Raw genomic sequence first — 25603 nt, 5'->3', positions numbered from 1 at the left:
CACTTGACTTGTTGCTTCTGCGTTAATCCCAAAGATAATTAAGTCCCTTGAACCTCAGCATTGAAACGTCGAGTATCTATGTTCAAAGCACAAAGTATAATATAAATTTGATATGATTTCTCGTTCTCGAGGAATCCACTTGAGGAATCTGCAAAAAAATTCGGATAAGCTGTCGCTCGGAAGCCCGAGCATCGATCCCAGGACGCGCAAGCGCCGGCCGGCGGATTTCACCTAGTTTTCGTTACACGGCCCGTTGTGTTCGTTCGAAACCGAACTATCGCCACTCTATTTTCGTTTTCCACCAGTGTACGGCAGCGATCGCGGCCGAGGTAAGGATTTCAACGGAGAATCCGCGACTGAACGTTGCCTGCACAGTTTGGACTGTCAGTTTCCTAAAATATACACTCGTGCCTCGAGCTAATCCGTCCTCGCGACAGGACTCATTATGGAATGAGAACTAATGAATAATTATCTACAATTCTGTTTTTTCTGACACGAATGCATGAAGATATCCGATACTCTATACACTAACTGTTATTGTAGTACAGTGATTTGATGTCCGCCATCCTGGACGCATGTGGGAATGACACTGGCTCGATATCGAAGGCAGAGGACAACCTGTCGAACAGCGATGGGCCCCTGATCAAAGGCTACATCCAGCAGAACAACTGCAACAGCGCACGTGCGAGGTGAAAGTTCTATTTTGTTCGTCCGAATGTCTGTTCATCGGGAATTACTTAACCGGTGACCCCAACCAAATCGAATTACTATGGTTCACTCAATTAAATAATGATTATTTTGAAACAATGATGCTACCTATCGAATTACTATAGTTCACTCAATTAAATGATTATTTGAAACAATGATACTACCTATCGAATTACTATAGTTCACTCAATTCAATAATAATTATTTGAAAACAATGGTGCTACCTAATGAGCTGACATTCATAAATGAATAGATACTAACAATAACAACTCAATCATAGTTCTGATAGTTTGCTCATAGTTTGCACTGTAAATTTGCTGGCACGTGGCCAATATAAGGCTGACCCTTAAACGTCTGCTTTCAGCTCGGAGAACGTTAACCGGACCACCGTCTCCTCCCACGGGATGTCCACGTCCAACGAGAAGCCAACGAAACGACGATACTGTCTGTGGACGTTGACGCTGGTTCTGGCAATCATCGGCCTCTGCAACCTCTTCCTGAACATCACGGTGATCGCGGTCCTGCGGATCAGCCAGGGGATGGAAGCTATGGAAGTGATACCCGATGAGAACCTGGTCAAGTTCTACGGGAGAACTGACTTGGACAATGTCAGTTGGTAACAAGTAGATGGAACGACGTTGCAGAGAATGGAATTGACGTTGAGTACTTGTTCAGGTATGCCTGCAGTCAGAGATCTGCCAGAGCTACGGGGACGAGCCCATGGAAGTGTCCGGCGACGAGGGCGGTGTACAAATCATGGTGAACGACATTCGAGCCCACGAGCAAGCTAGCTCGAGGGTGACCATTCTGCAGAACGGTACAGCCTGGTCTCAGATCGAGTCCTTCGAGATCAAGGACCCTAGAACCGGCACCATCTACTTCACCACCGACTTTCCTAACTTCGGTCTACCAGCGGGCGTGGAGAAGATCGACGTCAAGATCGCAGAGACTCACAGGATCACGTCGCCGGTCAACGAGAGTCTGACGGTGAATTCCGACGAACAGATCTCCATACACGGCGCAGAGGGGGTGACCATGGAGAGCAAGGACATCGTCTGGAGCGCGGACACCGATATTTTCTTGAAAAGCGTGAACGGCAGCATCGTGCTCGACACCGCTGACGGTGTCTCCATAAACGTTGAGAATATTCCCGTCGCGCCCTTGTTCCTGCAGAACTCGGGCCACGAGCAGTACAAGGTCTGCATTTGTATGCCTCAAGGGAAACTGTTCAAGGTACCGGTCCGATCGGGTAGCAACAGCAGATCCGTGAACTGCGCTCGGGTCAGTAGAACACCGGAAAATGATCCTTGCTCGCGATAGGCTCGCAAAGCGTCGCAACGAACGTTACGTTCTTGTTACTATGTCCAGCACTGCCGAGCATGATCCGATGCTGCTTGATACTTTGTTACTCGTTTTCTTGGATAACGATGGAATACTAGAAAATCGAAGGAGATCTTAATCAGTTACCGTGCGTGGATCGATTCTAAGTGTAGATATAATTTGGCTTTTATTCCAGATATAAAGTTCGACGAGGCTGCCGCTCGCAGGCCTCTGAACGTCACGTGTACACACAATTACATGAAGTAAACACATATCGGCACTAATTGCATTACCGTTGACAGGAAATTCATACATTGGTAAGACTCATACGCAATACGAAGTACATTATCTTTTGTATTGGATAAGAAAGAGTTTATGAATAAATTGTCGTCGTAGAAAATAGTGCGAAATACTTGTCTCTGTTGCAACAGGGCTGTTCATGATATTAATACAACTATATATTAAATTATAAGTTAAGCACTCTCTGTTATCATTTCTTCGTTACTTTCGTCCATATCTTCCTGCTGTTCTTGTTCTGTGGGCGGCTCGTACGCCTTGTCCAGAGGACTGGCGACTACACCACCCGCCCACACACTCATTTCTACGGCGAGTTTGTTAGTGCCCTCGAGTAAGGGTCTGTAGCCGCCGTGAGCCAGTACACGCAACAACGTTTGAGCGGTGAGACACACCAAGTCTTGTTGCTCCAATGTCATGGCTGTGTGCACGCGAATGTTACCACCTTCGCATGGATCGGAGATACCTAAATAAGTTGATATGTTATATAAAATATATGATCTATATTTTATGTAAAAATACCATGAAAGAATAATGAATCTCACCAGCAGATCCTGGAAGAAACAGTCCAGAAGCAAGTAACTGAAGTACTCTCTTGTATGCTTGATTTATCGGCAGTGCTTGTCTGCTAGGATTGTTCATAATTGCATTATGCGCCAGTAAGTCTAACATCCAAGGTGATAATGGCTCTAGACCCTCGAATCTACTTCTTAGATCTCTGAGTAATCTGATTAAAACTTTTATACTGGAATGGTGTGCATTTTCTTCGAACCAACGGGAATGTCTTATCGCTGCAAGATGGCCTTGGCATATTTTAACATCTAGATGCTGATCTGACTCCAATTTTCGTAGATTTTGGTGTAATGTAGTGATCAATACACGCACGGTTGCTTCATTGTTACCAATATCGAAACCGCGCTCTGTTTGGGTAAGTCTGAACATTTCCTTTGGATTAACAGCCTTCAGGTCATTGTTTACTTTTGTACCCAGTGCCTCTACTGCTGTTTTAGTGGGCAATGTCTTCAGAATCACTACAATGTCAGCTACATTGTGGCCTTTAATCATTGTTCCCTTTTTGAAACTGCCAACTTGCCTTACTTCTTCCAGTTGCTATAAGAACAAACCAATACCTTAGTCAAAATTTATGTTTCATGAAACTTCTGGTAACTATAAGACACTTACACAAGCTTCAAAGCTGCCAGGAGCAACAATTAAATTATCAAGTACACTCTGTAACTTAGTAACAAGATTTAAAATAGATGTTTGTTCCTTTGGTGTAGGACACATGTCAGAATTCTTTTTTAGTAGTGCCATTTGGAAGTCTGATTCGTCTGGTGCTGTTTTAACACGCGGGAAAGCAGCTTCACACAAGGTATAATCGAATGGAAGTCGAGGAAGGAACTGCTTCCTTGGAAATCCCATTCCACGACCCATTCCACCGCGTCCTCCTCTGATCATACCACCTCTGCCACCGCGGACCATTTTGTACCTTATTGAAAAAACAGTTAACAGTTAATTAACACAATAATTGTTTGCAGTTGTTAAAAATTTGTTAGTCGTTGTTATGAGTTACACGAATCCTCTAAAGTCTACTGAACTACGTGATACATAAATGAATAATGTACAAATTGTAATAAAACACGAAATAATGGAGCCTGTACAAAAATTAAACATAGTACCATTTCGGCGGCATCATTCACATTCAGTGAAGATAACTATCTAAGGTGAAGCGTGTGTAACAAAACCTTATCCGACTTACTAAGAACTACAAAACCGTCCTTCCAGTTGTATAGTATTACAATTATTGGCTACAACTTTCTACTTTTTTCCAGAAGGTCATACAATACTTCAAAATAGCGGCAACTAAACGACATTAGGCACAGCCTTTAAGAAGTTAATACATGCACGATGGTACGCCGCTGACGCCTCATTGAAGTATCATCTCAGCGCCACCTAGATAAAACGTTATTTTTTTATTTATGAAAAATTACTATATTTATATATTATATCACAGTGATTTCCCAAAGGTGTGCGGTACATACGTAACTTAGAATTAATTAATTAACGACAAACCATAGTACTACGAGCACATGGATTCTGTAATCGGACATCATCCGGTTCAATTGTTAATAAATTCAATCCTCATTATTGACCAATTATTAACTAAAACCCTCCATATCTATGCAGGTCAACAATTCTACAATATTTTAATTTTACAATTAAATATTTCTCAATTGATGAAACATTCTTCTCAACTACAAAACAATTGTTGATATGGGAAGTGTACCACAAGACAGTAAATGAAAAAGATTTGCTACAAAAAATGTAACCCGCGAATGGAAAAGAGTCTTTTAATACTAATTCAACAATACTCAGCAAAATATTTCATCAGAGCGTCGATTACATAAATAATTACATAAATCAAATAAAAAACAAATTTAATAAGGCGCGAAAAGTTCTGTGCATCGTCGCGTAGCGACGAAACATGAACAGAAAAATAAAATACGAGACAATCTGGAAAATTAGAGGTTTCAGAATCAACGTAATTGGCCTCAAATTGTTGTTTATGAACCTGTGTACCGATTACATGTGATATAATCGTGTAATTATTGTTTTCTGAAAATTAAGAAAATATTCGTTTCACGGACACACAAATGCTATAGACATCTAGCGATAGAACAATAGAACTAAAAAAATAGAAAAATGGGAAAATCTGGAAAATTAGGGGCTCAAAATGAACGTAATTGATCTCAAATTGTTTGTAATGAGCTTGTGCATTGAATGCGTCCAATATATTCTCATAATTTCCGTGCTTTGTAAATTTAAAAAATACTTGATTTATGGACACACAAATGCTATAGGCATCTAGCGGTAGAACAGTGGAACTAAACTACCCCACTGCGTCATAGATGGACAAATATGGAACGGAATCAAATACTAGTTTTTACGTTATTAGATTGATTAATAGTGCCAATTACTTCAATATAGTTAGGTAAGAACTAGTGATTGTTATTATGTGCAAATATCAATGTGTTTTATTGTGACTAGTTACAATCAGTGTAACTTTCACGCGAATAAAAAACGTATTTGAACTCATAGTGTATTCTTTATAGCTAGCTATAATATTATTCTATTTATTAAAATTATTGGTGCCGCTTTTATGCTGTAAGGAATGTTAATTAAAAGATTTTCCAGTAATAATTATTGTATCTAATGACTCGCGTGGTAATGTTGGCATCGACACGTGCCTCCATCTAACGGCGAAAAAATGGTACCATTTGGCGACTAGCTTGGACGTTTTGCCGTAGATGGCGCCATCGTGTACTTTTGGCGCGTAAATTTGCATTGTAATGATGAATGAGAAATGTTTTCAGTCATTATTTCACAAATTTTTTTTATATTGTATGAAACGTAGCATTTCTTCTGATGTTTATCTTTAATTGATTAGATATTAATTATTGTAATGTAAACCCTTATGTTAATGACTTTATATTTGTAAATATTATATAAATATTAATTACAAATGTTACAATTCAGGCAGTACATATATTTGCAGACACATTCATTACACAATAGTAACTGTAACTTTAACAACCTTTACATACTTTTTAAATTTACAAGTACAATAGCCAAACAAATAAAATGGATTGCAATAGATGAATACTTTATCTCATTTATCAAAAATATTTTCCTGTTGAAACCAAACATGTCCACCACAAAATTCAGGTCCATAGGGGAAAGGTAAATATGAAGCATTCTGTAAATGTAATTTCATCATAATTACATTGTCTTTAATTGAAAAAAGGTACAAAGGGGAAGATGCTAAGATCTTAAAGCCTTATAATTTCTGTTGTTCATCCAACAATCCTGATCCCTTGATGAAATATAATAATAAAGAAAAGTTCCTTCATAAATCTCCATTCGTACCCATGAATCCAATAAATGGAAGTCCAGTTTTAAAATTTCTGACTCAATTTAGCAGTTGTATAGATTCTAGACAGGCAAAACAGTCTACCAAGAATAAGCTTGTAGACGTTACAGACTACAAACGTAAATTATATGGAAAACAAAGTGTAAATAAGTTACCTGCATTAAACAACTCACGCAATTCACAATTACGTATTCGCGCTGGATCTTCGTACATCGATTTACGCGATAAACGAAATAATAGAGTTAAACGAGGACCGATGTACTGGTATCTAGAAGATGAAATTGCAATGGCAAAGGATGCATTACGGAAACAGAAGCAAAAAATTCACAATGAAGAAATGAATAAAAATATTCAAATTGGAAAAAAAAGAGGTGAGCATACATATTCGACTAATAATCATTTTAATTTTACTAATAAAATAGTTCAACATATCTGTTATTTCCTTCTTTTAGTTAATCTTTTCATGAAGATGGAAATGAGTAGGCATCCTCGATGGTACCAAGATTTTTCTATTGATCAGGTATAGCTTACTTTGTTTAGTAACTACTAAAGCTTGAATTATTAATAAACTAAAAGATTATTTGAATTTGCTAGATGAAGAACTTAATGATGTTGCAGTGTGTAATACAAAGGGATTGTGAAGAAAGGGTGTCAGGACGTACAGAAAGGACACTTACAGGAATTGGTGTGATATCTACATTTTTTATACTCACACCAAATGTTATTAAGAAGTTACAGGAGATTTCTAAGTGTAATGCTATTGAGTTTTTAAGGGAAACCTATAAGGTATTAACAGGAAATTATTTCGAAGAAGAAGGACACAGTTTGTTACTTTATTGTTTCACATTTGATTATTTATTAAAAATTATTTTCTACAGTATTTTCACAATTTCAGAACAATTTTACGACTGCAACGAAAGGATCATCTTATCAGCTATTGCATTTTTAACTTTACCAGAAGCTATACTGGAATTACATGAAAGATTACCTTCTGTAACAATGCCAGAGATTCCTCATAAACGTAAGATCTTTAGCATTTAATGCATTGATAAATGACTGAGCGGAATTAATTATTTATCATACAGCTTTGCCACCCACTCTGCCAATAAGACAAAAGAAAGCATCACCTTATAAAGAAGAACTCTTTGTACGCCCAGATTGGGCTTCTTATTACAATCTTCTTCAAAGTTGGAGAGCACACAATCAAGTATTGCCAATACCAAAAGTGATATTACCACCTAAGGAATGCGTTTTAATTACAACCGGAAATATAAAAATGAACCGCGTGGATGAAAAAAGTAGTGATCATAGAAAAAGAGTAAGCCAAGAAAATTTCATTGATAGTAAGCCATATCATACTAAAAAACGTTTGAGTACTCCAGAGAAACATAATCAGTATATTTCTACAAAAGAAGAAGGAAAAAGGAAGATACTTTCTAATACAAGAAGAAAAAGTTCTGCTTCAGTCAATCTAGAAAATACTGTCAAAAAACAACAAAAAGAAAATATCATTAGGAAACACAGCATAGGTACTTTAAAGTGACAGTATTGCATTGTACAATACTGTTACTCAAAAATTCTATTCAACTTTTAATATGATATTAAATATTTGCCTATACATTAGATGAGAGAAATGAAAATGCAGAACAGGAGATAAATACACTTAATGTAACGAACAAAGAAAAGCTTTCTTTTGATGTTCCACAGTTACCTAATGGAAGCAAAGTGTTTGATTTCACGATCAATGGAGTTAGTGAAAAACGAGGACCAGTGGAGTATAAAATATGTGGTAATTATTTTAATACAATTGTTATCAATATTCGTCTGAATGTACATGTGTATTGCAGGAGTTTTACAACCCCCTAAACCGCATACAAAATCCTGGCTTGACGAAAAACACGCTCATTATATTATTTCTGGAGCTGCTGACAATCCACCATCGTGCCCCATAACATACGAAATGACTGGCGTTGCAAATGTAACACCGACTAACAGTAACGAGAAATTCTTTGCCATACTTAAACTTGGAGATGGGCCAAACAAGATTTATCCAAGCGGTAGAAAGAATCTGTCTCCCAAGTGGCAGGAGTGGTTACAAAATACGGATGAAGAATTTCGAAAAGTGGAAAGAGAAGCGAACAAATTGATAAAAAGCATAGAAGCTATAACGAAAGTAGTGTTCCCAGGACCCAAGTGCGACAACTGTTGCTCCTGCAGGCAAAGTAGAAAGTCATATTTAAGGGCGAAGGGAACAAGAACACCCTACTTTGTGATAGACACGATAGCTGAAGATAGCAAAAAGAACAAGTAATAAGAGTAATCAAATAAAATAGTACGTACTTCTGTTTCAAATACATACTTCTTACTCTTTTTTTATGATAGATGTATTATAGGATCAATGGCGATGCATTCACCTGCACCGACGCCTCCAGAATCAACGATTAATTTATTAGAAGTCATAGCTTCTGAAGATGTTCTCACTTCCAAGCTGATGATAAACGGTATTACAAATCCGAAAGGTGAAACGCAATATTTCATTTCTGGAATTAAGGACGAGATTGTACGTCGACCTGCCAGAATTATTGAACGTCCACCTCCTAGACCACCAAGGAATGTCCCACCATGCGAGTGTGCTATCCAACAAGTATCATCTAAAGGTTACACTTCGGAATTGAGCCACGATCATATACCATGGACAAAAGAAGAGGGCTTATGTTTTGGAAACAAATTTAGACCTCACGAAGCTCCTGCACTTTCCTGCAAAATGTATCCTGGCGACAAATCGTGCAGGAGGAATCCATTCTTTCAAGAAATAATGAAAATAAAGAGAAGAGCAGAAAGAGCGAAGAAGGAAGCTGCAGACCCTTCAGGAAAGAAGAGGATGTATAGTATTGCGGATTTTCAGCCGTGCGGGGATGAACATGGTATGAGTATTTGTGGAGCACCTTGGGGTACTTTGCATACTTTAACTCCGCAGGAGTTGGAAGAAGCAGAAAAATTGAGGAAACAAATACTGAGGGTATACACATACATATTTTGTAAAATTTAAATTTAATGAATATTTTTAGTTTACATCATTGATTTACGTAGGGTCCACCATGCGGTACAAAACCTGGTAGCGCAGTCTGCAAAGGTCCTTTTGGTGAACGAGTACCATTTAAAAAACCAACAGTAGAATTAAAGGAAATATCTGGAGAATTTGATGAAGAAGATCTTGAAGAAGAAGAGGAAGAAGAAAGGAAAGAGGATGCAAAACCTGGAGAAGCAGTGAAAGAGAAAGAGAAAAGAAGAGATCAGAAATGTTTAATGAGTCCAGATAGTTTGGCTGTTAGGCAAAGAACAATGGAAAAGGAGGTGACAAAGTTTGTCCCGGATCCCCTTTATCCTGGCTACGACGATGCGTGGAATATTCATCGTACAGCACCAACAGAAAAAGAGTCCGAAACAGACTTTAAAGCCTTATTGAAACTCAGTTCTCCAAAACCACCTGCCACACCTGTAGAATCCAAATTAGCAACAGATTATCATCAAAAGAGTCAGTCTTCATTGCACAAAAATGATTTGGAAACGAAACAGGATAAACAAAAGAAAAATCCTCCTTCAAAAGTTAAAATTAATGGAAAATTAAACAAACAAGAGACAAAATCAATTGCTGTAAAGGGTACTCAAGGAACCTCTCCAACCTCTCCTGTGGAAAAAACCATAAATAGTCGTGAAACAAAGGATTATAAAGCGTTAAAACCTCAAGAACCTAGTAATCCTCAAACAAGAGAAACTAAAAGACCTACAACTTCTAATCGTTCAAATTTAAATGTTAAAAGTGATAAGAATTCATTACATAACAAGCCAAGTAAAAACACTGACACAAAAACAAAACCAGTTAAGGAGTCAACGTCTAAAAGAGCAAGAAATAGTGAAGATAAAACTAGTAAAAGGAACAGGAAATCAAAAATCGAGGATGTAGCGAGAATTGAGACTAGTAAAAAAATTAGAAATCCAAGAAAAAGTTCATCTATAGAACATGGAAAAAAGAAGGAAACTAAAGTGTCTCACTTGGACAAAAAGAAGCATAAAAAGAAAGATACACAAAATGTTGAAGATGCAGGCATCGACCTGAAGAAGCAAATACTGAATTGGAAAAATGCGCTGATGTCTCCTGAGAATTATCCTTACAATGTTCAGCCGGTGGATCTTCCAAAAGATCCTCCCACAAAGTGTGCACACGAGTATGAGGATACAAGTATCGAAGACGTTCCTGTAAAAAATGAAGAAGAAACAAGTGTACAATTACCGAGTAAGGGACCTTGCGGTTGGAAAACAAAATCAGAGCAACAGTTACCAACGAAGAAGACGTTGGTTTACCTCGCTGAACCAGATTACCCTCCAGAAACAATAAAAGTACGACCAGGAGGTAAACCATGCGTTTGTCGTGAAAATAAAGCAAAGAAGAAGATACTGATGTACAACATTGGAGGTTTGTTAGGTGGAAAAAAAGACGACACAGACAATATCAATAATAAATTACTTAAGAAAAAGAAAGATGAAGATGAGAAAAAATTACAAGTAATAGATGGCATTATTTATCACACTCCACCACCAAGTCCACGTAGGAGCGATGAATATGTACCTGAATACGACCTTTACGATTCTCCATATGACATGTGTCTCTCCAAACGCACAGATGAAAATCTGAAATACTTTGCCCAGTTCAGTGTACCTAGTAGATCCACAACAAAAATATTAAAGCGAAATGAGCCTTGCGAATGTAATGAATCTGTGGATACACATGGTACGAAAGATACTGAAGAGGAGAAAAGAATGAAAGAGGATGATAAGAAGAGGGAAGCATTAATAGAAGCGTTACCGCCGACAGAACGATGGCAATTGGCACTGAAAGATAGAGGATTGCTGGACTATTATACTCGGTGTAGAGATTCAATGCCTTGTTGGCTGAAGTGTGGTAAGTTTAATAAAGTGGGCTGTAGACCACCTTCCAGAAAGCTCAAAGTAAAAAGACCAGTTTGTGAGTGTAAATATGAAAGGAAAATACTTGAAAATAAGGAAGAAAAAATGAAGTGGAAGGAACGCCGGGAGAGATTAAAATCCTTAAAAAAGCAGCCGTTTGTAAATGTTGTGGATACCTCAAAGCCAGTGATTGCTGACACGAAATTGATGATATCTGGAGTAAAGAGAATTCCAAAGGAAGATGAATATATAGATGATGTTAAATACTGTATAACTGGTGTTGTTGAAAATTACACAGAAGAACCGCCTAAACCGATAGTGGGTGGTGTACATATGGCCACTCCTATTCAAACACCTGAACCAAGCGTAGAACAGATACCATGCGTCTGTCTACATCGCCATTGGTCCCCCATAAACATTCCTCCTGGTCCATTACCAAAACCAGAAGAAATTAAACTTGCAGAGGAGAAGAGAAGAAAGGAAGCCGTGGAAGAAGCATACAGACAAATTCATGTACCTGATAGTGTATATGACACACATGGTACTCATGGTTGCAGTAAGCCTTGTCATTCAAACACAGTCTCAGAAGATGAGGATATAGAAGAAAGCGATGATACAACATTATTTCCCAAACAAATCAAACAACGAAGAAAATCAAGTAATATTTCCAAAAGTAACAAAGATATTAGAAGATCAAAATTGCAAAGTATCTCTAAAATTAGAACAAGTCCACAAAGGAAGATGGAAAATTATAAAAACAAAGAAAAAGTAAAGAACATTTCGCCTGCTTATAAAACGTCTGAGGAAAGATATATACAAAGATCACGTTCTCAAGAAGTTGCCAATCTAGAGAAAACTGATCCTCAAAAAATCATGAAAGCAAATGTATTAACAAAGTCACGAAGTTCCCAAGGAATAAGATCCAAAGGAACTAAAAGTGATTCTCATTTACAAAGTGAACTTGTTAAGTCTAATAAAGAATTTGAAGAGAACACTGATAAAGAAGAAGAAAAAACTTCTGATGAATCTTATCTTATGAGCTTGGTGAAGGTAAATTAATTTGATTCTTAGTCGATTTTTTACTGAATGTAATAATGTAAATGAAATACAATGACTAGGGTGAATTAAGAAAAATGGCAACAGAAGGATTTCTGTTTGCAAAATTACCGGCATGCTTTCAAATGCCCCAAGTGAAGTACTGGGTGATGTACATGGAAGGAATTGCTCTTACTGATACAGACAGAAGTAAATTTAGTATTTCATATTGCGTATGATTAGTATGGTGTACTGATTTTACTACATTCTTACAGGTGATTCGGTGCGGAAGAGCATTATGATGTGGAATCAAGTAGATGCCAAAAAATCAGCCAAGAGTGAACCCCCATTGTTGGACATGACGAAAGTTCAGCTGGGGAAGCTGACTTTCAATGATGCAGAAAGAATGAAAGAACAAGTTTGTTCGTACCCAAGACAAATAATGTTCCTCTTGTACAGATCATTTTACTCCTTTACAGATTGGAAAGAAAAAAGCGATATTCCACAGCCAAGTTCGCAAAAATCGTGTTCTATATGCACGATCAATGTGGAACACAATGGATTATGGAAAATTTCCAGATTTATCATTTAAAAAAGCTTTCTTTACATACATGGCAGGCAAAGAAGCCGATGGTTACGTTTTTAAACCATGGTTTCGTTCTGATGTATGAAAGGAAGTAACTTAATAGAAATGTACAAACTATCAATTGATAATAATGAAAAAATACTAAAATTTGTATCGATCGTCTGTAATGTCGTTAAAAGAATTACGAAAATTTCGCGCGCTTGAAATAATCGATTTCATGTCGAAGTAAATTCGAGCAATCGAGACCGGAATCTCGAAGAAAATGATCGATAGTTCGACACAGAATTTTTAAGTCGGTTAAAGCAACTTAAGTGACGGAGAATGGATTTCGAAAGCCCCGATGTAGAAAAAGAATTCCCGGGACTGTACGCGTCGGAATCCGCTAAGAAAAGTAACGAAAGTGATTGTACGTATCGTTGTTCGTCAAATTAATTATTTCTCGCAAATATACGTGCAGATTCAAATGAGAGGTTATACATCTGTCATTCCTGTGAAAAAATATTAAAATGTTTTGCGAATTCCTCTTACTTTAATGACACACCGTATTTTTGTGTAAAAAATGCTCTATTTATATTAATTACTGAATGTACATGTACACGTGTTTTTTAGTCAGTGATGAAGGTGGACACGAGAAACATTCTAAAAAAGAACTCCTCGGTGGTAAACGCAAAGATAAGAAAGACCGAAAAGATAGAGGATATGCCACCTTAGAGGGTGAAAGTTCCCCTGACGAGGATCAGGAAACAAAGTAATATCCTTTTAATTAATTTTCCATACATTCAAAGATCATATTGATTGATCCTGTCATCCTTATTGGAAGTCATTCGATTTTCTATGGATTTAATATTAAATTCCATTTAATTCAAGATATCTTGGATTTTTTAAAGAATTTCTTAAGTAATTAACAAGATAAATCATTTGACAATTTTGTTTTTTTACAATATTGTAGTCACACCACAAAGTAATTTTAATTTTCACATATTGTTGGCACTGTCATGCTAATTAGGCTTCACATTGTTCTAAATTTAGGTGTATTGATTTGTGTTCCATGTGTGTGCAGTTGCTCAGCAATTCAAAGTGAATTATTTTCAAATGGAAAATAAACTAATAACGAATATTTATGATTTAATATTGTTCATTGTTCTGATACTCATGTCAATAGTGAATGTGTATTTTATTATAAAAGTAATTGTAATCTATGCAACAAAAGATAATGAATAGATGGCATATTGGAACTAATTTTTTATAACATATTATATTTCATTAATGTGCTAATGGTTTAACTGATAGAAGTCCATCAAAGTCAAAGAAAACCAAAGCCTTCAAATTTCCTTCAAAGAAGGAGAAACGCGAGAAATCCAGGGAAAAGGAAGGTAAAGAGAAGGATGCAGAAAAAGAAAAAGATAAGAAGAAGAAAGACAAGGATGAAAAAGATGTAGACAAAGAGAAACGCAAGGAAAAGGAGAAGGACAAGGCAAAACAAAAATTGAAGGACCGTAAAAAAGGAAAGCACATTGGGGAAGAATGTTTAGACATTGGAGGTAGAATACACAGATACATAATTATCATACTTCTTTTGCTATGAAATTTGTATTTAAAATTTCTGAAATTGTTAATCCAGAAGAGCAGCCAGTATTTGGTGTGAGCCTACATTTAGCAGTGGAACGTAGTCGCTGTCACGATGGTGTTGAACTGCCTTTAGTTGTAAGAAATTGCATTGATTTTGTGGAAGAAAATGGAATGAACATAGAGGGTTTGTACAAAGTTCCCGGAGTAAAATCGAAAGTTCAGTACTTGAAAAAGTTATACAACAACAGGGAGCATGTAAATATATCAGAGTTCGAACCTACAGTAGCTACAAGTTTATTGATATTATTTCTTAGGTTCGCATTCTATGATTAATTATAACGTTTCATTGAATATAAAAAAAAAATAAAATCGAAATTTTTCTATTGTAGGGAGCTACCAGAGCCTGTACTGGAAAGCAGTGAAATGATATCTAGGTTTGAGCAAGCAGCATCCACAAAAGATGTTGCACAAAGAGAAGTACAGTTGTTACAGTTAACTCAGCAGCTTCCAGAATGCAACAAGGTTCTTCTCGCGTGGGTTATATTGCATTTAGATCACGTCACGGCACGAGTACGTTGAAGAAAGATATTTTAAACTTCGTATAGATATATATTTCTCATAGTAAACTATATTTCAGGAGAAAACAACCAAAATGAATGCTCAAACCATCTCCATGACATTAAGCCCCGTCCTACAAATGAGTCATAGATTGTTACTAGCTTTGTTATTCCATTGCAAAGCCCTTTTTCCAAATGTACAATTAACAAAATATGTTCCGCCGCTCTCATCCGGCTGTGTCAATCTTCCAGATTCTGTGGAAAGTATTGCCGCTGAATTGTCTAAGCAAGAGTCGTTGCTCTCGCAGATACACATGCAAATGAACGCAGGTTTTGTTACTAAATCGCGCGAGGAACAACTGTGGGAAGTGCAACGTATGATAACCCAATTGAAGGTCAGATTTTCAAAATGAATTAAACGTACAAATACCCGTACACCTTGCGCAAGATAAATTTTCTGGTTTCCTTAGAGAAAGTATAAAACGGTTCAAAAAATAGAAGGTGCGACCCAGAAGAGCATAGACGAGGAAGTGAAGTCAACCGATGAAACGGTAGTCGAAATGAATGTACAGAAAGCTAAAGTCGACGAAGAAGATTCGACGCACGTCAAGTCTGAAATTCAAACACCGTCTACCTCGACGTTAAAAAGGATTAACAAAGTTCACACCTCGGAGGACAATAAAGAACCGATAAGTACAAATGCCAATCAAAATGAAAGAAGTAGTCAGACGACAGACAAAGATATCGTTGATTCCGCCGAGACAGCCACAGTTGCATCGCAAGCCAGTGAACAGGAAAATACCGCAGTGTCCAGGACAAGTGAGAATGGTAAAGATAAACTTTGGTAAATTTGTTCTACACTTAATATCAGTTCGTCGTGAATGAAAACACCGCTTTAGTTTCAGTAGTAGAACCCGAGCCTGAAAATGCTATAGACAAGCTGAGGGAGAGCTTAATTTACGAAGAATTATTGAACATGCAGGCGTTGCTAAAATCGCGAATAAATCAAGAGAGGAATGAAATAAAACGATTAACGGAAATGTTAGCCGAGCGAGGTCCAGAGAAGAAGAAACCAGAAAAACAGGAAAGGGTATATTCGCCAAACGAAGCTGAATGGACCGCCATGATTCAGTTGGCTAAAGAAAATCAGTTACTGGAGGTATTCGCGTTATGTTTAGTCGTATAAAATAATTATCAATCGATTTTTATGTCTTGGTTTCGTTTAATTTCAGAAAAAAATGACCACCTTAATTCGCAGCATTATAGAAGAGAAGGATGCCTGCATCGAGCTCCGTGTCCAGCTAGCAGTACAACAATTAACAGCCAAAACTTGACAACTAATCAATAATATATAATATTTGAAATTTGCAGAAGGAATAATTACACAGATTCTCAACATATGTAACATGTTTTCCACAGAATGAGTATATATAGTTTATAAGATGTTATCTACAACCATATGTTTTCTCGATCCAGTCTATTCTCTTGTAAAATAATAAAAAGCAAACAGAACATGTACATATATATTATGTATTGTACTTAACTCTCCTTGGTGAATACGCGCGAGTCTTCGCGTCGTGCACATGCAGTTGCATTTTTTAGGCTGTTCATTATTTTTACCAGCATTGATAAATTCATGTATATTTAAACTAAATTTATATATTTATTCTGAAACAAGAATACTATTCTATATAACATCAAAGCAACAAGAGTGCTTGCAGCATACGATTCAAAATGTTATTTATCCGTACAACTTCAGACGTTCGCGCCAAATGTCAGACAAACATTTTTTTCTCCTTTTCTTGTTTCGTAGGGGCGCGAACGAAAATTTTTCTATTGGAATGTAGGACAAAAAAGTGATTCGATCGTACCTTTTTTTTCCTCTATGTTAATACTGAGTAATATATTACACTTTACACACTCACTTTCTGTAAGCGAACATTCGGGTAAAACAGAAAATATAATTAAAATTACAGTAACGCTACAGAATTAACGTTCAGCAGCATAACATGGTCCTGACCTTTACACGTACGTCTTGTGCAAACGTTGTTTAATAGCCCACACTTATTATTATTGTCTAATCTTATAATTGATGAAAACGACGTTACGTAACTTTTCGAAAACAATTCCGAAAATAACTTCCAATCCGGTTGACGAAAAATGCTACAACAATTTCATTCATTGAAAATTACTTCATCCACGTGAACTTTCTCTCTGTTCCGATTTCATTGTTAGGTCAGGTCTTATTCACCAATTTTTATTTGCCATTTTTTCATGGAGTTTTCGGGAAGATGAAAATTGAATTATAAAATAAGAAAATTAATGACGAGAATCTCTCGGATAGAATTCAGCGAGAGTGCTGGCTGGGATTCGCTTGAGCATCTCCTTGGGGAAGATACGCAGCAGTTGCCAGCCAATATCCAGAGACTCGAAAACGGTACGATTTTCGTAACCACCTTGAGAGATGAAGTTCTTCTCGAATTTAGAAAGGAATTCCAAGTATAACAAATCATCGGGTGTCAAAGCTTCCTCACCGACAACAGCTTTCATAGCTTGCACATCTTTTCCAATGGCGTAACAAGCGTACTGAAATCAAATGGTAAGTAAATTCACAATATCCTTACAGTCTGAAAGATTATTATTGTAAGATTCTTACCAATTGATTAGACACATCTGAGTGATCCTTGCGGGTCATGCCCTCGCCAATAGCAGACTTCATTAAACGAGACAGAGATGGGAGTACGTTAACAGGTGGATAAATTTGTCTGTTGTGAAGCTGACGATCAACGTAGATTTGTCCCTCGGTAATGTATCCAGTTAAATCGGGGATAGGATGAGTGATATCGTCGTTTGGCATAGTTAAGATTGGAATTTGAGTAATAGAACCATTACGACCTTCTACTCGACCTGCTCGTTCGTATATCGTAGCTAAATCGGTGTACATGTAACCGGGGAAACCACGACGTCCCGGCACTTCCTCTCGAGCAGCCGATACTTCACGAAGAGCTTCGGCGTAAGAGGACATGTCGGTAAGTATGACTAAAACGTGTTTTTCACATTGGTAAGCTAAGAATTCAGCTGCAGTCAAAGCCAGACGTGGAGTAATGATTCTTTCAATGGTAGGATCATTGGCCAAGTTCAAGAACAGGCACACATTTTCCATAGAACCATTTTCTTCGAAATCCTGTTTGAAGAAACGGGCGGTTTCCATGTTAACACCCATGGCAGCAAATACAATAGCAAAGTTGTCTTCGTGAGAATCCAGGACTGATTTTCCAGGCACCTTGACAAGACCAGCTTGACGACAGATTTGTGCAGCAATCTATGTAAAATAATATAATCAGAGATTAAATTACACAACTGTGCACGTAAAATACCACATGCATGTACAGTACCTCATTGTGTGGCAAACCAGCTGCCGAGAAGATAGGTATCTTTTGACCACGAGCAATAGAATTCATAACATCAATGGCTGAAATACCGGTCTGAATCATTTCTTCGGGATAAATACGTGACCAGGGATTGATTGGTTGACCCTCAATGTCCAAGAAATCTTCGGCAAGAATTGGAGGACCTTTATCAATTGGCTTTCCAGATCCATTGAAAACACGGCCTAACATATCCTCAGACACTGGTGTCCGAAGAATGTCACCAGTGAATTCACACAGAGTGTTTTTCGCATCAATGCCGGAAGTGCCCTCGAATACTTGAACCACTGCCTTTGATCCAGACACTTCTAAGACTTGACCGGATCTCACAGATCCATCGGCAAGCTTCAGCTGAACGATCTCAGCAAACTTTGGAAATTTAACTTCATCCAATATGACCAAGGGTCCATTTACACCCGACACAGTCTTGTATGCTACAAAAATGAGAAACAAATATGAAACACCATCCAAAGTATTTCCATAAATTGTTTATTAACAAAACAATCGTTGAAAATTCGAAAAATGTCAATTAAGCAATTGTTCGTACCTAGATACAATTAAAAGCCCGCTAAAACAATTTGTCGGAATTCATTATGTCAATGTCTGCGTCTGCAGTCACATGATAGTTGAATGGTACTTCTCTAAAGAGAGAATCTAACAGTAAATTAATTTTTCGAGCCAAGAATAGTCGGTCGTTCGAAACGTTTGTATGTATTACAAGCATCTTTGAACATTTATCATAAACAATTGTAAATGCAAACAGTTTAACAGATCAGCTGACTAGTCGCAAATCGATCCACTGCTACGCCCAGTTTACGTCGAGTGTTTCCAATTCACGAATTTACGCCCGTACATTTTAAAGAAACGAATATGGTAACTTACTGAGCCGAGGCTGTGCAATAAAGTCTCTTGAAACAGCCAAAACATGTTCTTGAGTAGCTTGACGGTCTCCAATAGTTTTCGAATACATTTTGCCGAGTGATTTCTCTGGTCTGTTACGTCGGCCAAACAGCAGAAGGTACTGCCACTAGAGTCTCGATAAAAGAAGACAGACTGAAACGTCAAGAGTGGGGGATGACTTCGAATGTTCGACTTATATCGAGGAAACGTGTATTCTATAATGGAACGAACGCTGAAAATCAAGGAAAAATTTCAACGGAACCGAATGCGAGATTCTTTGTTAATTATATGATTAGTACACCGTAAAAAATACCAATTCAGAAAACCATCGTTCCCACAACCTTGTAGATAAAGTGAATAGCAGGTAACTGATAAAGATAGACGCAGGGGCACGTGCGATCACGTGGCTCGAACTAAGTAATTCGTTGCACATTTATTACAAATAAAATCTATTCTATTATAAGCTCTATCGCAATACAAATGAACCATTGAATATCTAGAAAACAATGCCAGAAGAAAAATAATACTTTACAATGGAATAGTTTTGAAGTGAGCCACTAAGTTTTTTCTCGCAACCGTCGTAGTTCAATAATTGCGCGGGAAAATTCAAATTGAATTCGTGCCACGTGAGATCGCACAGAAATCATAGCGTACGACTAGCCTCATTATTCCTTTAATCCCCTTTTACTTGTATTTTTATTCCTTCTAAAATCAAGTTCAACAATCTACCAAAAGAATTCTCAAAATTATTGAAATGAATCTTTGAATGCTGTACACTGTTCTAGGTTACCGAAGGAACGAAATACAAGATACGTAATCGTATGTATCAGTACATTCGATTTCCATCGACCTCGTTTCCTTTTCATCGTATTTTAAATATTTCTTTTAATAACGTCACAGACGAGTACTCACGAGAATCGAGTGCGACGACAGGCCATCTACCGTTGGAAACTCTTATCGCGAATTGACTCGGTGTAGTGGCACTGCTTTCAGATACAGAGCTACTCCCGACAATTTCGCGCCGAAGAGGCGCGACTGTACTGTGAGACACGGTGGCGGCTGGTTCGAGGATATACGTGCGGTTCGATAAAATACAATTCCGCTAAAATTTCGCTCTAAATCCCACGGTCTCGTTGATCCGCGACTTTGCCGCGTTCCACGGAAATTTGCTCCCGAACAGCTTTATCATCGTTCCATTCGGCACTGTGTCCTCGCGTTACAGTGACAGAAGATCACAGTGCATCTGAACCATGGCGGCCCTAAAGAGAATAACCACCCTCTCGAAAACACTGAACACATTGACTGCCAGCACTCGTGCTTGCAGCTTCCAAGCCACGAAGAAAAGTTATTTCACCTACGTGAACGAGCCTTCCATGCCAATACCGGACAAGCAACCTTGCTGGGTCAAGACTGCCGACGAGGCTATCGAACAAGCAGAACTAGATTCAGGTGATTGATCATTTATTTCACCATACGGCACCTCTGCCAATATTTTTTCAAATCTTCAACTTCAATTAGTAAAACCTGCCTTGATCCATTCAATTTTGGTTGTTGCATGTACTATGATACATTCGGGTATTTTGCTCCTTAATAAGAGGAACCTTGAACCACTACCGAAATAAATCCAGATGTCAATGGTTGACTTATTTCTGACACAATAGTGTCAGGACCTTATGAAACCGTGTTTCAAAGATTAAACTTGTTTCTTGCAATAATTGAGGACTGTAAAGCGAAAACTTCATTCGTGCTTTCGTGCTTTCGTACTCCCTGAAGACTGTTTTTTTTTCGCGGTTCTACTAACGGTATCAGATATTGTACCGGGAAAAACACTTGCTATCTTAGTTTAATCATTATTATATATATATATATATATATATATATATTAATGTAACGTTTGATAATCGAGTCAAAATTCCAGATTTCATCACTGATATAAAGATTTATTAATATAGTAAAAAAATATCATCAATGAATCTTTCGATAAAAAACCTAACGGTCCTTTCGTAAAATTGTCCGTTGCAAAAAATACTGTTTATTATGTAATACATTTTGTGTTCAATGTACGCAATGAATACCGATTACCGATGATTGACTTAATAAAAGGCGACCCTGGTTGCGTGGAGGCAAAGTAGTTACAGAATATTGTTGCAAAAACAGCGGGGTACAATTATGCTCGTAGAATCGGCCATTGCATCGATCAGACTTTAAGGAGCACCATAAAAAACGTAAAATAGGTCATTCCACGTAAAAAAAAGATTTCGTATCATTCCATCCACTTTATAGGTCATCGTTTATGGCTGTTTGCTAGCAGTAAAATCATTTCACCTGTGCAAATAATCTGCGAAGCTTTTGTAATCGGCGTATCATGTAAATGACCCTTTTAAGGTAATTCGAGTGTTTAATCAATTCTATAAATGACAAGGAGCATTGGGCCCGCTTTTAGAATTGTAAAACGAGTCAAGTTAGAATTGTAGTTTTATGCGGGCCTGTGGTAGTGAGTCACAATACACGCCAAGGACGTTTACGCGTATCGTCTTTCACAATTGTCTTCGTCGACGAGCAATCGTTATCTCTTCTTCCAGACGATTAATCCGTTAATTAAGGAAGACGGGGCGCAATTGTTATTTACGAATTAATCCGAGGAATACTAATTGAAAGATCAGTAAATTACTACACAAATTCTTAACTGATCTGGGGCATGACATTCGCTTAGAAAAAAAACAACGGATCTATTTTGCATACCTGTTTAATTCAATTATCGCGTGCAGAATTCCAGGCAGAATAATTGACCTCGAAACTCGCTTGCGGATAAATCTGTACCAGCGAATATTATTGGTTTCCGGGCCTCTGCGACTGAAATATAAATGGCTAAAGTTTCCGTTCCTAGATTGTTTAAAAATAATTCGTTTTATGGTTTTATTTCATTTATATTAACATTCTGTTGCGTCTCGATTAATTTGTAATTGTTTCGTTAGAATGATTATCGAAACGAGATGATATTTTCGAAACGAGATCGTTCGGGAATAAATCATTCGATAGGGAAGATTCATTGTTATTAATTTATACGTTTCGCTTGTTAAATAGATCAAGAGCTGTTCGTGTCGCGATCCCCTGCCAAGGCGAAGAATGTTTTGAGGTCAAGGTTCAAATAGCCGTAGTCGAATACGTACGGAGATTTATTTTGATGCCTAGAAAAAATATGTTATCGCATCAATCATCACGGAAATGTTATTTCGGCACAATTGTGTACTGAAAGTAGACGACGCGTTCACAGAGTGTTATTCTAGAGATAATTAGTCCGGCGATATCGTATTTTCGTTAGGTAAATGAACGTTATCTATTTCTTGCAGTGATACGACATACAAGGATCAAAGTATCAAGTCCATTGCTCTATATCACTCCATGCGTGTAAACAATCGTCAAAATAACACAAATAATCCAAAAGATGCAACATTTTTGAACACACTCAATGCAACTGCCGTAGAAATTTAGAATGTACAAAGCTGTCTAACAAAATAATTTTTCATCACAGATCAAGTGGTATTTGTTCAGGGAGCAGCGGCGACACCCGTCGAACTCCTAAGGGCTATGACTGATTATGGTGTACGGTGCGATGTGAGGAATGTTAGATTATATCATATGCACCTCGAAGGCCCTGCACCGTTCGCCAAGCCAGAAAATGCAAGTATGTTATTACCATAGTTCTCTCATTGCCAGTGTAATCGCAATTCCTTTGACACGTTCCCTGGCAGACCATTTTTGATTTTTTTTACTTCTGGAGTATGCCTTACAATGATCAAAATAATGCAAAACAAATGTGTATAGTTTAAGACGCGTAACACAAAACAATAAGTTTATTTTTTTAGGATTCATTTTAACAAATACCTGGCTGAACATTACCGCAGTCGCATCCTCGCACATATTTTTTTATGATGTTTATATTAGTTTAAAATAAAACATTTAGTCGAAGTATATTTAATACTATATTTTTGTGACAAGTTTGTGCACGATACATTTTTAATAAATTCTTCATTTTACAATGACAATACCCAATGGCTTGAACGGAAAGTTCACGGAACGTGTTGATAAAAACCATAACTTCGATACAGCAAGCTAAAGTACTCAGGATCATTACTCGATCAGAAATCATTGAGCCCATTCACTGAAAGCGTTTTATTCTCTAGCAATGCTCTTATGTATTACGATGCTTCGTATACAGAACATTTCAGGTCGGTGAGCCTGTTCATCGGAGGCAACGTGCGAGCGGCCGTCCAAGCGGGAACCGCCGATTGCGTGCCGATCTTTCTCCACGAGATTCCACGGTTGTTCAAGGAAGGTCACATCAAGCCGGACATCGCGCTGGTCCACGTCAGCCCCCCGGACGACAAAGGATTCTGCTCGTTCGGCACCAGCGTGGACTGCGTCAGGTCCGCCGTGAGCCATAGCAAATACATCGTAGGTAAATTTTCGAATTTTCCAACTTCCGTCGCCGCCGTCACCCAGTACGAGGTACCAGTCGGTAAATCCTTGTTGCGGTTCTGTAGCGCTGGTGAACAAGCACATGCCCAGGACGTTCGGCGACGCCATCATTCACGTGAGTCACCTGGACTTCGCCGTGGAGCACCACAAGCCGCTTCCGGTCCACCCGGTGAAGCCGCCGTCTAAGGAAGAGCAACAGATCGGTAAAAACATCGCCGAGAACCTAGTGGTGGACGGGGCTACTTTGCAAATGGGCATCGGCAGCATACCGGACGCGGTGCTGTCGGAACTCAAGAACCACAAGGACCTCGGGATTCACAGCGAGATGTTCAGCGACGGCGTGGTCGACCTCGTGAACAGGGGCTGCATCACGAACAACAGGAAGACGATGCACAGAGGCCGAATCGTCGGCTCCTTCTGCGTCGGCTCTGAAAAATTGTATGACTTTATGCACAATAATCCTTTCATTGGTAAGTGAATATTCAAGAACATTCCTGAAGCAGGTTCAAGTAGAATCTTACCGTGGTTCCTGTTACAGAAATGTTGGTGGTGGACTATGTAAACGACCCCAAGGTGATAGCTAAACAGCCGAACATGACAGCCATCAACTCGTGCATCGAGGTTGACATCACTGGGCAAATCTGCTCTGACAGTATCGGGACAAGGATGTACTCCGGCTTTGGAGGGCAGCTGGATTTCATCACTGGAGCAGCGATCAGCGACGACCGTTGCGGCAAGCCTATCATAGCTTTGCAATCCGTCACCGGCAAGGGCGAGAGCAAGATTTCACCGGTTTTAAAATTAGGTTCATATCAAGTCGATTTGTTTTGTGTTACTGTTTTCAGTGTGTTAATCTTCTGTGTGGTTTGAAGGTGCCGGCGTCGTCACGAACAGAGCAGTCGCTCGGTACGTCGTCACGGAACACGGGATTGCCAGTTTGTTCGGCAAAAGTCTTCAGCAGCGTGCGTACGAACTGATCCAGGTCGCCCATCCCGATCACAGAGAGGCTCTCGAGAAGGCAGCGTTCGAACGCTTAAAAGTCATGCCAGCGCCATAAACGTTTCCACGGAAGCGACACCGAAAGACTTTTCTAATAGCATTTCGCGATATTTGCCGTTACCCGCACGCATAAATACTTATCCGTGTCGGAACAAACATTATACATTCTTAACTTCGTGTAATTTACGCCTCCCTGCCCAGTGTAAGAGTAATTTACAGAATACCGGGGAATAATCTATAACGTACATAAGTAGATACATTTTGAATAAACACGAGAAGGCCTCTTGTTCTCGGATAGGCGAGGAAGCATTAAGGTCCTTGAAGGAACACGGAAAAGCTTTTATTTTAAACGAGTATTTCACGTTGGCTGGGCAGAGAACGTTGTATAATGACGACAGATAATTTTTATATGAAATTTTAAAGAGGTTCCTTTATGTAATGCAATCACTGTAACGACTAAAGACCGCGTCGCATTTCAAGGAATAAATTCAAGATGGAATGTACGCACGCGTGATTATTTCATTATTAACGCGTTAAGCGCCGCGAAAATCTTACGATTGTCACGGTTGTTTTTTAGTCGTTCAGAAGCGTCAGTCGCCAATGACCGACATGGCGCTTAACGTGTTAATATACACATATACTTTATTTTATTCTTCGCCGGTGTTCCACGCGCTACGGGGTGTCGGGAAATCCAACGACACGCCGCGCTGCACGAAGGGAGTTGAAAAATCGAATACCGGCATATGCGATGTTCAAATAGTTCTCGTGGAGATGACAACGGATCCGATCCAGATCTGGCGTGAAGTGACATCTGAAACCAGCGAAACCGTTT

General features: G+C 38.4%; 6 protein-coding genes across 14 annotated transcripts; 4 read left to right on the top strand and 2 right to left on the bottom strand.

Moving 5' to 3' along the window:
- Window positions 1-119: 119 nt before the first annotated feature.
- On the top strand, window positions 120-2508 carry Scgbeta (sarcoglycan beta). 2 transcript variants are annotated; one of them, XM_031986771.2, is made up of 4 exons: window positions 120-329; window positions 549-689; window positions 1073-1316; window positions 1384-2508. In XM_031986771.2, exons 2-4 carry the CDS (start codon window positions 556-558, stop codon window positions 2026-2028), a joined length of 1023 nt encoding a protein of 340 aa, XP_031842631.1. In that variant the 5' UTR covers window positions 120-329; window positions 549-555; the 3' UTR covers window positions 2029-2508. The 2 variants fall into 2 exon arrangements, with proteins under 2 accessions (XP_031842631.1, XP_031842630.1); XM_031986770.2 differs by having other exon boundaries at window positions 544-689.
- LOC116431407 (interleukin enhancer-binding factor 2 homolog) lies at window positions 2367-4727 on the bottom strand. Of its 2 annotated transcripts, none has more exons than XM_031986768.2 (5): window positions 4365-4727; window positions 4002-4275; window positions 3505-3811; window positions 2868-3432; window positions 2367-2788 (listed from the first exon to the last, which is right to left on the bottom strand). In XM_031986768.2, the coding sequence occupies exons 2-5, from the start codon at window positions 4016-4018 to the stop codon at window positions 2502-2504; spliced, it is 1176 nt and encodes a 391-aa protein (XP_031842628.1). In that variant the 5' UTR covers window positions 4019-4275; window positions 4365-4727; the 3' UTR covers window positions 2367-2501. The 2 variants fall into 2 exon arrangements, with proteins under 2 accessions (XP_031842628.1, XP_031842629.1); XM_031986769.2 differs by having other exon boundaries at window positions 4082-4275; window positions 4365-4709.
- A 488-nt stretch (window positions 4728-5215) lies between these two features.
- On the top strand, window positions 5216-12939 carry LOC116431397 (uncharacterized). 5 transcript variants are annotated; one of them, XM_031986744.2, is made up of 12 exons: window positions 5216-5314; window positions 6305-6624; window positions 6706-6773; window positions 6872-7076; window positions 7149-7274; window positions 7339-7782; window positions 7878-8042; window positions 8101-8560; window positions 8636-9272; window positions 9344-12268; window positions 12337-12463; window positions 12529-12939. In XM_031986744.2, the coding sequence occupies exons 1-12, from the start codon at window positions 5232-5234 to the stop codon at window positions 12843-12845; spliced, it is 5877 nt and encodes a 1958-aa protein (XP_031842604.2). In that variant the 5' UTR covers window positions 5216-5231; the 3' UTR covers window positions 12846-12939. The 5 variants fall into 5 exon arrangements, with proteins under 5 accessions (XP_031842604.2, XP_031842603.2, XP_031842605.2 ...); XM_031986743.2 differs by having other exon boundaries at window positions 6848-7076; XM_031986745.2 differs by having other exon boundaries at window positions 5221-5314; window positions 6355-6624; window positions 6848-7076.
- A 155-nt stretch (window positions 12940-13094) lies between these two features.
- Rlip (Ral interacting protein) lies at window positions 13095-16489 on the top strand. 3 transcript variants are annotated; one of them, XM_031986753.2, is made up of 9 exons: window positions 13095-13245; window positions 13449-13587; window positions 14130-14380; window positions 14461-14722; window positions 14798-14978; window positions 15046-15360; window positions 15436-15793; window positions 15874-16124; window positions 16198-16489. In XM_031986753.2, the coding sequence occupies exons 1-9, from the start codon at window positions 13161-13163 to the stop codon at window positions 16297-16299; spliced, it is 1944 nt and encodes a 647-aa protein (XP_031842613.2). In that variant the 5' UTR covers window positions 13095-13160; the 3' UTR covers window positions 16300-16489. The 3 variants fall into 3 exon arrangements, with proteins under 3 accessions (XP_031842613.2, XP_031842612.2, XP_031842611.2); XM_031986752.2 differs by having other exon boundaries at window positions 15871-16124; XM_031986751.2 differs by having other exon boundaries at window positions 15865-16124.
- Window positions 16490-16833: 344 nt separating this feature from the next.
- Vha55 (V-type proton ATPase subunit Vha55) lies at window positions 16834-19776 on the bottom strand. Its single transcript, XM_031986759.2, has 5 exons — window positions 19607-19776; window positions 19276-19525; window positions 18361-18827; window positions 17622-18287; window positions 16834-17551 (listed from the first exon to the last, which is right to left on the bottom strand). The coding sequence occupies exons 2-5, from the start codon at window positions 19361-19363 to the stop codon at window positions 17285-17287; spliced, it is 1488 nt and encodes a 495-aa protein (XP_031842619.1). The 5' UTR covers window positions 19364-19525; window positions 19607-19776; the 3' UTR covers window positions 16834-17284.
- A 489-nt stretch (window positions 19777-20265) lies between these two features.
- Window positions 20266-25274, top strand: LOC116431404 (succinyl-CoA:acetate/propanoyl-CoA:succinate CoA transferase). The gene is made up of 6 exons (XM_031986760.2): window positions 20266-20742; window positions 22826-22978; window positions 23513-23752; window positions 23838-24242; window positions 24311-24577; window positions 24645-25274. Exons 1-6 carry the CDS (start codon window positions 20544-20546, stop codon window positions 24827-24829), a joined length of 1449 nt encoding a protein of 482 aa, XP_031842620.1. The 5' UTR covers window positions 20266-20543; the 3' UTR covers window positions 24830-25274.
- Window positions 25275-25603: the final 329 nt, after the last annotated feature.

This window comes from Nomia melanderi, chromosome 13, assembly GCF_051020985.1.
Source record: "Nomia melanderi isolate GNS246 chromosome 13, iyNomMela1, whole genome shotgun sequence".
Taxonomy (NCBI): domain Eukaryota; kingdom Metazoa; phylum Arthropoda; class Insecta; order Hymenoptera; family Halictidae; genus Nomia; species Nomia melanderi.
Note: the sequence above shows the minus strand (reverse complement) of the source record. Positions and strands in the feature narration are given on the sequence as shown.

Coding starts and splice junctions, on each gene's coding strand:
- LOC116431404 (XM_031986760.2), top strand. CDS start 20,544: ATGGCGGCCCTAAAGAGAATAACCACCCTCTCGAAAACACTGAACACA. Junction 20,743..22,825: donor ACAAGCAGAACTAGATTCAG/GTGATTGATCAT, acceptor TTTTCATCACAG/ATCAAGTGGTATTTGTTCAG. Junction 24,243..24,310: donor GCACAATAATCCTTTCATTG/GTAAGTGAATAT, acceptor TTCCTGTTACAG/AAATGTTGGTGGTGGACTAT.
- Vha55 (XM_031986759.2), bottom strand. CDS start 19,363: ATGTATTCGAAAACTATTGGAGACCGTCAAGCTACTCAAGAACATGTT. Junction 18,828..19,275: donor TATTGCACAGCCTCGGCTCA/GTAAGTTACCAT, acceptor TCATTTTTGTAG/CATACAAGACTGTGTCGGGT. Junction 17,552..17,621: donor CAGATGTGTCTAATCAATTG/GTAAGAATCTTA, acceptor ATTTGATTTCAG/TACGCTTGTTACGCCATTGG.
- Scgbeta (XM_031986771.2), top strand. CDS start 556: ATGTCCGCCATCCTGGACGCATGTGGGAATGACACTGGCTCGATATCG. Junction 690..1,072: donor TGCAACAGCGCACGTGCGAG/GTGAAAGTTCTA, acceptor GTCTGCTTTCAG/CTCGGAGAACGTTAACCGGA. Junction 1,317..1,383: donor GGAGAACTGACTTGGACAAT/GTCAGTTGGTAA, acceptor GTACTTGTTCAG/GTATGCCTGCAGTCAGAGAT.
- LOC116431407 (XM_031986768.2), bottom strand. Junction 3,433..3,504: donor CTGGCAGCTTTGAAGCTTGT/GTAAGTGTCTTA, acceptor TTGTTCTTATAG/CAACTGGAAGAAGTAAGGCA. Junction 2,789..2,867: donor GTTTCTTCCAGGATCTGCTG/GTGAGATTCATT, acceptor CAACTTATTTAG/GTATCTCCGATCCATGCGAA.
- LOC116431397 (XM_031986743.2), top strand. CDS start 5,232: ATGGACAAATATGGAACGGAATCAAATACTAGTTTTTACGTTATTAGA. Junction 7,275..7,338: donor GCCAGAGATTCCTCATAAAC/GTAAGATCTTTA, acceptor TTTATCATACAG/CTTTGCCACCCACTCTGCCA. Junction 9,273..9,343: donor TGAGGAAACAAATACTGAGG/GTATACACATAC, acceptor TGATTTACGTAG/GGTCCACCATGCGGTACAAA.
- Rlip (XM_031986751.2), top strand. CDS start 13,161: ATGGATTTCGAAAGCCCCGATGTAGAAAAAGAATTCCCGGGACTGTAC. Junction 13,588..14,129: donor GACGAGGATCAGGAAACAAA/GTAATATCCTTT, acceptor TTTAACTGATAG/AAGTCCATCAAAGTCAAAGA. Junction 15,794..15,864: donor GTCCAGGACAAGTGAGAATG/GTAAAGATAAAC, acceptor ACACCGCTTTAG/TTTCAGTAGTAGAACCCGAG.